Below are 12,084 nucleotides of genomic sequence, written 5' to 3' on the forward strand. Positions count from 1 at the left end.
TTTTTTGTTTGATAAAAAACTTCTGATTGTTGTGGTGAGGGTGGGTGCTGGAATTGAATAATAGATTCACAGCATGCTATTTCCACTTCAGTGTGAATTCACACACTCCTTGGTTAGGTTGGGTAGAATTAGAAAACCACTGCAGATACGGGACAACACCTCTTATAGAAAGCACCACAAGCCAACGATCATACGACAAAAAACTTTTCACAGTTTCAAATTTCACTGGGGGACAAGATATCAGAATAAATGGACTGTGGCTCCAAACCCACGCTGACACCACCGGCACCTCCGATAGGTTACTCAAAGTTTAAAAGCATTGAATTTTGATATGGGCTGATATCAACACTAACCAGGCTGGGTAGGTGTGGTCCAAATCCACTGGGAGTACTGTATCATCGGAAATCACAGTTATGTATGTAAATGTGGTAAAAATTTCTCACCATTTGAAATTCCACTCCCCGATAAAATCTAGAGAGCACAGGGTTTATGAATAGATTGGGTGATTTGGAACACGGTGACACCGGTGAAAATTGTGCCTGAATTCTGTGCATAATTTTGGGTGTGAAAATCAGGAATAAATCACACTAATCTTGGGTGTGGGCTGTCTGATTTGTGCGAGAGATACTGTATCTACCATACTGTAAAATATTTGAATAGGCATACGATGCTGGCGAAACTTGCAAAAAGTGTGTGCTGAAGATTTTTAGATCTGCCGTGTACACAAAATCAAGAGTTTCTAAAATGGGTTGATCAGGTGCACTTTAAGGTTCAAAGGTCAATCTACAGTCTGCCACAGAACTGTACAGACTCTGAACAGTTGAAGGAAGTCTCAACAAAATGCAGCTGGTCTGCTGTTAGTGCAGAAGTCTTCATTCACAATTCATCTTTGAACCAAAATCATTGTTCCATTTTTCAACATTTTCCTGTTTGTTTTGCCTTTCTCATTTATTTGGTTGAGAAACGACTACATTAGATGTAACTTTTGATTTTTTGCCAGTACATTTGTTCGATTTGTCAAAGACAATTTTCTCGTTCCACAGTTGTTCAACCTGTTCATGAAACCTGTCTGTGAATGGTGTCCCATAGCATTGTTGACGACAACTTATTAACTCAAGACTAGAATTTACTTGTCAACAATACTGTTACAGTTATACACTGTACAAAATGCATCGTCTGTTGATAGAGGGACCACGGCATTGACAAGGCTAATACTGAGTATTTCAACACACCCAGGAGAAGAATGAGAAATCGTGTTTGTTTTATCGAACAAAAACAATGGAAAGATGACCAAACATTCATCATGGTCAAAACTTGAAATTGTGGGACTGCCATGGCCATCTGATTTTGATTTCTACATTTCTTCAGAGTGTTTTCATATAAAGGTTTCGCCATCTGCTCTTGAATACCATACGAAAATATCTCATTATAAAAACTGATTTCATACGATACATACAAAACCAAAATTTGATACAATCTGCCAGTATGCCTGATCAAACCTTCAACAGTGATAAAATTTCAAGCAGTGCACATGTAAAATTTTCTCATGGAGAGACGGGGGAGTCGCAGACAGGAAAAGGGAATGCAGAATTATACATTTTAAGAAAAAAATTGTGAAGAACATATAAGGTAGCAAAAATACCCACCTAAGGCTACAGGGACATTGACACCTGTGTGCTTGAAACATGTTGTCAGGTCAAAACTGTGAATAAATGAAAAAAAATCCATGACAATGTGGAACGAAACTGCAAATGTCATTGGAACGGGGAAGAATTACTATTCTGTGACATACAATATAGAAATTATCTAGTCTTTGTTTATGATATTAAAAATATGATAAATATTCCAAGTGATGGTAGATAAATACATGTATAGAGACTTTCATTCATTACCTTGAGCAGTATAAATCTTTGTAAACCTGAGTTGGTAATTTTCCTTAAAAGTTCCCTTGTGTTGTTCCAATTTTCAAGAGAAAATGGCAAGGGATCTTGACGTGACTGCACATCATAAAACAACTATAAAATTTATTTGCTGGTTTCACAGGGAGATTGGAGCATTGCAAAGAAAATTGATCATGATAATTGATATGGACTTAATAATTTGGGTATACAAAGATTTTCGGTGCTCATTTTGAAACTCAATTGATCACTGATGCATGTTGATCAATTTCAGATATTGATCTACATTTGGAATATGACCATCTACATACATGTATATACAATGATGGTTTTATTATCTTGCCTTAATACTCTAAAGTGGAGGACACCGCCTAGTTTGGGCTTTACACTTCAAAAGTCACAAACTGCCCCATCCCTGTTTTAAGGTAGTATGTGCCTCGAAAGTGAATGACTTAAACTTTTGCTCAAACTTTCCTAAATGAATATTTCAACTCTTCTTTTTGAAAATCAGCGATCACAGTGCAAATTTTGGTATGGTACTAAAGAACAAATTACTGATATTGAAATTCCACATGGCTGTCATCCCTGTCTGCACTTTATGAAGAAAAATAACATTTTCGATTTTTAAAGACTAAGACGGTGACAAGTTTTCTTACACCAAGAGATTTAAAATGAACCCCAACAAGTGGTACATGACTACATCATAAACGAGTTGGAAAAGTATGAGAGTTCAAATATCTGTCCTGAGGCATATTGTACCTTAAATGTAATTCAACAATGGAGGTTTTGTGGTTTCCACTGAGGTACACTGCCCTCAATGAATCACAATGTTACTATATAGTATTAAATCCCACACTGGAGGGGGGCAAACCATCCATCCACTAGCAGGCCTCCGTGATCTACTCTTCACGTAGGCACAACTACAACTAGCGGCTATTACACTCACCAGGCCACTGGGGTGCCATCAGCCTTAGCGCATGTTTTCTTCTCCAGGTCGATGAACTCAGGATTAATGGTCACTGTGGGCTCCACATTGACCACAGGCCGAGATCTGTATATACAATCAAATAATTAAATATATTAATTATTTATTTAAAACAACAAATTTTTATGATAGTCATATGCATATATTTTTCCAAGTTGTAAATCATGTTTATGCCTGTGATGTCATGGTTATAGTACAGCAGGTCAATTCCATGGCAGAGATATTAAAAGTATCTGATTACCAGTGTCACAAAGTTTACACAAACCGTAGACTGAGTCACTTCCATGAGTTACTCAAAACCTAAGAATGTTCCAAACCATAGAAGAGTCAAGACCTAGGAATGTCTGAAGACACCACATCACACATCAATTTTACAGTACAGATTCTTCAATGATCATGAAAAAACACCGTCATAAAAACAAACCTTGGAAACATGATGAGCTTTCATATGTAACACATAAAAAGAAATTACATGTATCAACATTTTCAAGTTCAGACGTCTCAAACAATCTACACAGTACATGTATTTGTGAACTTTTACAAATATAAACAATTAAAATTTGTGACAAATTTGTAATTTTGGTTTCAATTGACTGTTGAGTCACACTACAAATGGCCACTGTAAAGGACGCCTTCAAGAAAAATAGTCGTACTATGTCCTCTGACCCTATAAGGTCAAACCTAGACCTGTCCAGACACTTTGTCTACTTTATGGCTGCCTTTCAAGTCATAAAGAGTTTCATCCTTATAAACTGAGGCATAGCAGTTGTTGAGCCTTGAAGAGGGCACACGATTCTGGAATTTTCATGTCTTTTCAAAAAATATACAGTCTGGTCAGTCACTCCCCAGTTTCGATACACAAGTCCCAACTCACGATGGCACTTGAAACAAAAGGGAGAAAGTACGTGGCGTTTGTGACAGAGATGACACGTCTCCACTACAGATGGCTGACATCACGCGAATGGATTAAATCGTTTCATATCAAAGTGGATACTATGCATTATGCTAACTAGAAACCTCCTCAGAGAATACTTTTTATGAATAGAAATTAAATCAAGATAAGAGGCAATTATTTCATATTCATACCAGTCAGATATGCCCGGTCAATGAAAGATTTATGAGCCTCAACAACACTTTGTTCTGCTGATATCATAATTCAGAAAAGCAATATTTTTTTTCCCCTTCTTTAAAGCTGCATTGTGTAATCTGATGCTGTGTGTCCCCTTGGTCCACTAAAATTATAGTTGATCAGAGTGACAGTGAAGGTAAACGCAAACGCCATCCTGGATGGATTTCAAATCCCACTCAGCCGTGGGAGAATCTTTTTCTAAAGTTTGGCTCTGTATCTCTGTGTCAAGACAGTAAGAGACCAAGAGCCTTGAAGAGTGAGGAAGCTGCAAATAATTGTAAAAGGAAGTACGTTGCAAAGTAACTTCTCAACATAATCACAATGGAACTCTCTGGAGCCGCAGCATTCATTTGAAGAGTCCAGATTTGTGGCACTCAGAAATCACATCAATATCAATAAATATGCAAATGTCATTTGAAATTTTTCATTTGTATTTCAAGGGTGGAATTGTTATTCTTACATCACGATATATTTCAATTTTACTCTTCCCTAAAATGCTACTGACTCATTGTCCATCTATTCTGATGCCTTGTGTCATTTTTTTCATTTTTCTGTATTTTTGGGGTCCTTTTTTATCAAAATTTCATCCTCGATTCCATCTTCCTAAAATTTTAATATATTTATATAATTTTCTAAAATAAATTTTTTTTCGATTTGTCATTGTTCTATAATGTCCAGAGGTTTCAGATCTTTTCAACACCCTGTCATTTGATGATAGCATTGATATTTGCCAGAGTGCTGGTATTGAAATCAAATAACTTATCATGTTAGAAGTGGAGATATGAATATTTTTTTATATAAACTTTTATGAATTTTGTTGTAATTGTTTTGATAATTTTGGGCTAAAGTGGCACAAACTTTTCATAGGCTGAAGTTCTTTTTATCAAAATTTTGGGGAAACTAATTGTCTGGATCTGAAAACAAATTTGCTGAGTTATATTTTACAAGGAGACAAAAATTGACTTTGTCACTCAAAAGGTTAAACTTGACTTCTCTAAAAATCTGTACAAAGCCATAAGATCATGTTTTATAGTTGAAGTTGCCCTAAAATAACATCCAAAGAGACTTCTGAGTTTCATAGCATTCTTTTCAGCTGTTGCTATGGTTACTCCATCAATAAACTGTAGAGGGAGCTTCATCTGGCTCATTGCCAAGCGAAAATGACAAGCAATACAATCTTCACATGAGAAATATTTTACAGGCGTTTCGTAAACACAGGGCGATTATGTCAGATATAGCACCTTCTCTCACTGAAGAACAAAATATTAATCTCAGTGATTGAAGAAAATGACTTTCACAAACATCCCCAACATGTTCATAGAAGTTGAATCCAGAAATACTTGTGCAGTGGGTACATTTTGCTTGCTGAAACATTAGGCAGGGAGACGTATACTTAATATAAAAATTACTGTTGACAGTGAGAATAATAACGTATCATTTTTCGCCTTTTGATATGCACCACAGGCTTCTAGCATCCCATAATATTTGATGAGAAAGCCAGCAGAGGGATGTGAACATAAATCTGTCTGGTGATAGAACCTGAAAAACTGCCTGATTTTATGAGCAACTTTATGGCATCAGTGTGATTGGGAACAAGATCCATGAAAGCTTGATATGTCGGAAAACAAAAAAACTTCCAATGATGTATTTTTGTGAAACCAAGGCACAGTGACAATCATTTTGTAATCCCTTGAAGGCGACTTTCACATTTACACCGACATTAAAGAGTACAATTTTGAAGGAAATCCCAGTATTCAAAGTTTTGAGCATTTGGCTATCTGCCCTTTCATATTAGCTGCAGTTAACCCAATTTGTGTTCAATTTGCCTACAAATAAATGCATTACCGGGAGAATTTGTATTCAGCGGTAACCCCGTATACTGCAATACATAATGACATCAAGCGTAGGCCATCCAATGTAATGTCGTGAAAATTACGGTGTTTGCGTGTGACATTAGCTCCTGAAAATGTATTTAACCTGACACTGAAATACTGGTTTTGAGTGATGTTGTTACATTTGCAATGATTGGGGCAAACAGGGTGAAGCTTTGAAGTGATTCTGAGTATGTCAAACCACTGCCATTGTATTCACCATGGCACACACACTTCTGGCCGTTCACTGTAAATGTACCTGATTAGTGTTCTGTGGAGTCGCTCAACCTAATCTGATTCTAATCCAGCCATAACAGAACGCCAGGTGTGTGACTTGCAGAGTTCTTCCTGAGTGGATTTCCACACATCAAAACAGAGGAAAATTCGTGATAATTTACAAGTCAAGCGTATGAAACAATCGCACTTGCTTCTGTGGTATGTATACATTGGCTTCCAAGATTTTCAAAGTTTGTTGCGATATTATCAGGCTACACTACTGTTCTGTCGTCCGTCAAATATCTCCCTCATATATCTAGAGTAAGTAACCTCCAATTTTGAGAAGCATTCTGATCACACAAAAAATCCATTTTGAAAGTTGCCAGGATTAAAGTAAATAAAAGACAATCATCTTGCAGAATATCCTGTTCCTTGAGATTCGGTTACAAATTCCTCAGAAGATGCAGTTGTAGACTTGACTCTTTTGAGACAGATCCGGTTTTTGCACCGCCAATTTGCCCACCAAAAGATTAAAGTTCAACACTGTGGATTCCTGCGTTGTAATTACTGTATTGTGGCTGTGTACACCCCGGAAAACCTTACTGACCACAGTCAGTAAAATTGCAATCGGTTTTGTGACTCTCTGGTTTAACAGGTGGTACAATATTCTCATTGTTTGCAGCAAACACAGCGACAAACACTGACCAGCTGAGCTCTTCAAACTTTCAGAGTGCAGAGCTTAGTGAGTAGAGTATAAAATATCTGAAGTGTTTACTTCAACGAGCAGTGAAGTCACCCAGAACAGCTTGGCTCACTTTGGCGCTGTTTTGCCTTGGTGGTTCTTATGAAGATGAAACATGCATTATAGCAATGATGTTATGTTTTATATACTTGTGTCCTAATTAAAAGTCAAAAAATTACTGACTGCCTGTTTGACCAAATTTGTTTCTTTTAGAACCAAATCTAAAACAGCTTTCAACCTGAAACTGAAAATTCCAAGCTTATGCACAAGAAAAACTGCAACAGGATTGCTAAAAGTTTTTTGTTTATTTTTTTTCACAAAATGCCTGCTTCTGAGTCCAACTTTAATTGGGCATTTTAATTTCCCCTGACCGGGACATACGAAAAACCATTATTGTTTGGCCTCTTTCTCCTGCATGGGTTCAATAATTGATTGATTACAATCCTATTCTAGTGCATTCTTACAATCCATTTGCCTGTTCTACTCATTTCCTGTGAGTAATCAAACAACCAAGGTTGTGAGCAGCGCTTCACTTTTTACAAATACCGGTAGTTGCCATGACTAAACTGCAACCAATGGGTGCATACTTGTATGTACTTATTTTCAAATTAAAGTTCCAAGACGTAGCTGGGGGGGATAATTGATGTGAAGTTGAACTGCTACCAGGTCCATCCATGTGGAAGTGTTTATCTATTGCTCTCATCTACTTGTAATGTCTTCCAGTTGTTGCATGTATACAGCTATGCACACGATATGTGTCTCCATGCGTTGACCTCAAGTTCCCTGTCCCCTTTCCCACACTTAACAGAGGACAACAGCCCACTGTTTGATAAATCCACATACTTTTTTACACAGCTTTTTAAGTACACGTACTGTATACATAACGTAAGGAATGCGTGAGCCATTCTGTGCAGTCTACATCCATTGTCCTCATCACCTTACTGTAACAACTCGACTCCATATAAACCTCTTTAAAAACACAATTAGTTTTGCCGACCAAACTGCTCCTACGGAATGGCACGGTGTGCGTGACCTTTTCACAGCGACCTGGGCTGGGGGTCGATAGGTCAAATTATTGAGAATTATTGTCGTCAACATTTCAACTTCATGGAATTTTTGACTGAAGGTATACTTTCTGTACTGGACAGGAATACTGACTCTGTCTGAAACCCAGGGGACACACTTGTACAAACATTTAATATTACATTACATTAGATTCGCTGACCTAGCTGTCAGACATACAAAAACTGAAGAGAAATCCAAGCCGGACAATATCTGAGACATTTAATACACTCAAACTCTTTCTATTTGCACGTACATTCAAGGAAAACAGCTTGAATAGCACTCAGCAAAGTATAAACTTTATGACATGTAGACTTGTATCTCATGTGTTTGATAAAATCCTTGTACATTGGACCTAGCTACAGCTATCCTCTCACTCGGAAAATGAAGTCTCATTGTCTTACCTTAAAAGGACAGCGTGGTCGGATCCATAAGCACCTACAAGGATATCTGGAAAAAAAACCAACAATATCTGTAAATTTCAATTGTTCATTCTATCTACTGTTCCAACCATCTTTTAGCATAAGTGCTACATTATCTTTGCAGATCAACAGGCATATGGTGTGCAATTGTATATTCACATTGCATACACAGTCCACGATGGTTTAATGACACTATACTCTTAAAATGTCATTTTGAAAGCACTTGTGTCAGTTTTTTTCTCAATGTAAATATCATGAAATGATGCAATGATCATTTCTTCAGAGCTGGGCAACGGTAAATTAACCCTTTTCCTGCCAAGTCCATATTTCACCACCAGGTCAAGATGGTTAAAATTAATGAAACACAATGTATTCCATACGGTGTATTTTAACATAATACTGTACATTTGAAACCTTTAGGAAAGATAAATACTGTAAACTTGATTTTTTGGACAAAAGATGCTATAACAGATCAAGCCAAGTGGGTGAAAATACATCATGTTTTGGCTCAATACCGGTTTTTACTGACTTGGCTGATGGGGAAGTGATAGAGTTATAATATTACTGTCTGGCAGGAAAAGGGTAAAGTATTACCAAACACAGAAATGATAAATGAAAATTTTTGTCATGATTGAAAATGGAAGCCCCAAAGCCTACAATCATTACAAATGAAACAAGTCATCGTTGATGACACAGTCCCCACTTGTTAATGGGTACTTTGATTACAGGTCCTCAGAGAGGATAGAGTCCATTTCATTAGGTCTGTGATAAAAATACTTTTGAATAAATTCGCTTGATACATGTCTGAGTTGTAGTTCAGGACATGAAAAAATCGTAATAAAATGGCCACACGGTGGCCATATTGGATCGTATCACAAAACAAATAAATGTGCATATGTATGACATAGGTCAATGTCCTTGTAGCAAATTTGATTAAAATTGGTTGAGATATGCCTGAGTTATGGTTTGTACATGAAAAAATCATAACAAAATGGCCGCACAGCAGCCATATTGGATCGTATCACAAAACAAATTAATGTGCATATGTATGACATTGGTCAATCTCCTTGTACCAACTTTGAATAAATTCGCTTGATACATGTCTGAGTTATGGTTCTGGACATGAAAAAATGTAATAAAATGGCCACACGGCGGCCATATTGGATCGTATCACAAAACAAATCAATGTGCATGTGCATGACATAGGTCAATGTCCTTGTACCAAGTTTGAATAAAATTGGTTGAGTTATGCCTGAGTTATGGCTCTGTACATGAAAAAATCGTAACAAAATGGCCGCACAGCGGCCATATTGGATCGTATCACAAAACAAATTGATGTGTATAGCTATGACATTGGTCAATGTCCTTGTACCAACTTTGAATAAAATCAGTTGAAACATGCCTGAGTTATGGCTCTGTACATGAAAAAATCATAATAAAATGGCCGCCTGGCAGCCATATTGGATCGTATCACAAAACAAATCAACGTGCATCTGTATGACATATGAAGTAATCCTTGTACCAAGTTTGAATGAAATCGCTCCAGGCATCTCTGAGATATCTGCGTGAACGGACGGACGGACGCACAGACGGACGCACGCACACACGCACGGACATGACCAAACCTATAAGTCCCCCCGGACGGTGTCCGTGGGGACTAATAAAGGCAGGAATCAAAAATACTGAATTTGAGATTTTTCTGTTAAAAAGTAATCGCAGTATGATTGCTGTCAATATAAGCAATGATCCTGGTTGATAGGCATATGAAATAAATTTTGCTGGTGAAAAATAACTCATCATATCATGTTCCACAGCTATGTATTCTTTTTTTGATAATTTTTACTAAGACACCCTGAATCTCTGCAGCAAATCTGAGGTTACCTGGATATTGGTTGTTGTCCATGTCTAGACCCCCAGACAAGGAAGATCCAAAGGTCGTGAGATTCTGCATGATATCGCCTGGCGTGATCACCTGACAGATAAAGAAAGCACAGAAGATAGAAGATATCAGTGATTAAATCTATCTGTCTGATCTTCAAGAAGACAATCTGCAATCTGTTCTCCAGTAGCTCTGTTAGTAAGAATGATCACATCCAAACTTATGGTGGAATGTGCCCAGGGGACAGATATTTGGACTCTTAAACTTTTCCAATTCTTTTCTGATCTACCACTTGTGGGGACTCATTTTGAAGCTCTTGGAGAAAGAAAAACTTTCACCGTCTTGGTTTTTTTTTAAATCAAAATTTTCATTTTTCTGCATAGAGTTACCACAGGGATGGCGGCCATTTTGAATTTCAAATATCAGTAAATATTGTTTATTTGTTTCTCTAGTACCAAAATTTGAACGGTGAACCAGATTTTTATTCTTGATTTTGAAAGTGAATGGCTGAAAGATTCCTTGAGGAAAATTTGAGCAAAAGTTTAAATCTTTCACTTTCAAGGCACATACTACCTTTAAGACACACCTTGTTTTAATCTGACAGCCTATCAGCTGTCTGCAATACGGCAATGAAGAGAATCACGGTCAGTTTTCAACAAATTGTCACTCTTTAAAACCTCAAATTGTTTCACATTATGTCTTGCAATAAACTGGACAATGCTAGAGTTGACATTCCGCGCCAAAGAACCTAAAAGTAGAGTGTTGCATACATGTATGTTGATGCTTATAAGATACAAGTACATCGCCGGGTATTTCCATTTTGGAAGAAGAATTAGGAGCAGTGTTGATTCTGAACAGACACTTATATCGCTTACAGATTACAGTCCTTAATTTTAAATCACGGTGTATTCACAGTTTGACTTTGTCACCAAACATGTCCTTGAAAGAAAAGGGAGTTCAGTGACATGTGTATAATGTATTACATAATATTAAAGATGTTTACCAAAGTTTGGTGCTAAAAAGGAGTGAAGCTGTAAGAAAGTTGATGTCACAATATTGCACATTAAACCTAGTGTGAGTATTGATATGAGAAGTGTACTATTCTCAGATTTATTATATTTCTGTAGAAATCTTTGTGCAAGTCTTGGAAGTAACTTTCTCTAGTGCTTTCATTACTTTATGTTCTACAAAATGTAATTTCTTATCCATCTCCAAAAAAAAATGTTGAAATGCATTATCCTTGCAGACATGATCCTGTGCAATATGCAATTTCATTGTTGATGAATGAATTCTAGTCCAGACTGACATTCAGTTGTCGTGATGTGAATATTGGACAAGACACAGATACAGGCTGTATGGACGAGTTGAATACTGGGTATTTCAATACAATTGTGGGAGTAGAAAAGGGAGTAGTATTTCACAAACAGAATGAAAACACTTGAAATTACATCACAAGCTCATAGACATTGAAAAGCATAAGAAAAATGCCAAACTTGTGTTGAAATGATTTGTTTTGCAAAATTTACGATTTTCACTTCAATATACTCAGTGTTATCAATTAACGGCACCCAAAAAAATTCCTTGCATGCATAAAATGACCTGCAATTCCACCTGACAAGATTTTGCTTTTAGTATACGACTTTACATTGTTACATTCAGGTTTGTAACAGAACCAGCCAAGATGAAATGAATAGTACCCTCATATACCAGCATAAGCAGGCAGATCAAGGATTGTATGAAATTTATGGAGCAAATTTGATATCAACATGGTCATTAAATTACTTGACCATAAGTTCAAGCGAGGTTATATAATGTTATGAGCTCAGGATAATGTGTACTGTGCACTTTGTAAAGGTGCAGAATTTCTGTTGACAAAGCAT

The 12,084-nt window shown here is 36.9% G+C and overlaps 1 protein-coding gene across 2 annotated transcripts in view; it reads right to left on the reverse strand.

Moving 5' to 3' along the window:
- Positions 1 to 12,084, reverse strand: part of LOC139140622 (integrin alpha-5-like) — a 56,794-nt gene that overhangs the window by 20,541 nt on the left and 24,169 nt on the right. For both annotated transcript variants that reach the window (XM_070709983.1, XM_070709984.1), the window contains 4 exons: positions 10,207 to 10,297; positions 8,308 to 8,353; positions 2,845 to 2,949; positions 1,647 to 1,702 (listed from right to left, as the gene is read on the reverse strand). In XM_070709983.1, coding sequence (XP_070566084.1) covers positions 1,647 to 1,702; positions 2,845 to 2,949; positions 8,308 to 8,353; positions 10,207 to 10,297 — 298 coding nt within the window. The remainder of the gene's footprint in view (positions 1 to 1,646; positions 1,703 to 2,844; positions 2,950 to 8,307; positions 8,354 to 10,206; positions 10,298 to 12,084) is intronic.

This window comes from Ptychodera flava, chromosome 9 (genome assembly GCF_041260155.1).
Source record: "Ptychodera flava strain L36383 chromosome 9, AS_Pfla_20210202, whole genome shotgun sequence".
In the NCBI taxonomy this organism is placed as follows: Eukaryota; Metazoa; Hemichordata; class Enteropneusta; family Ptychoderidae; genus Ptychodera; species Ptychodera flava.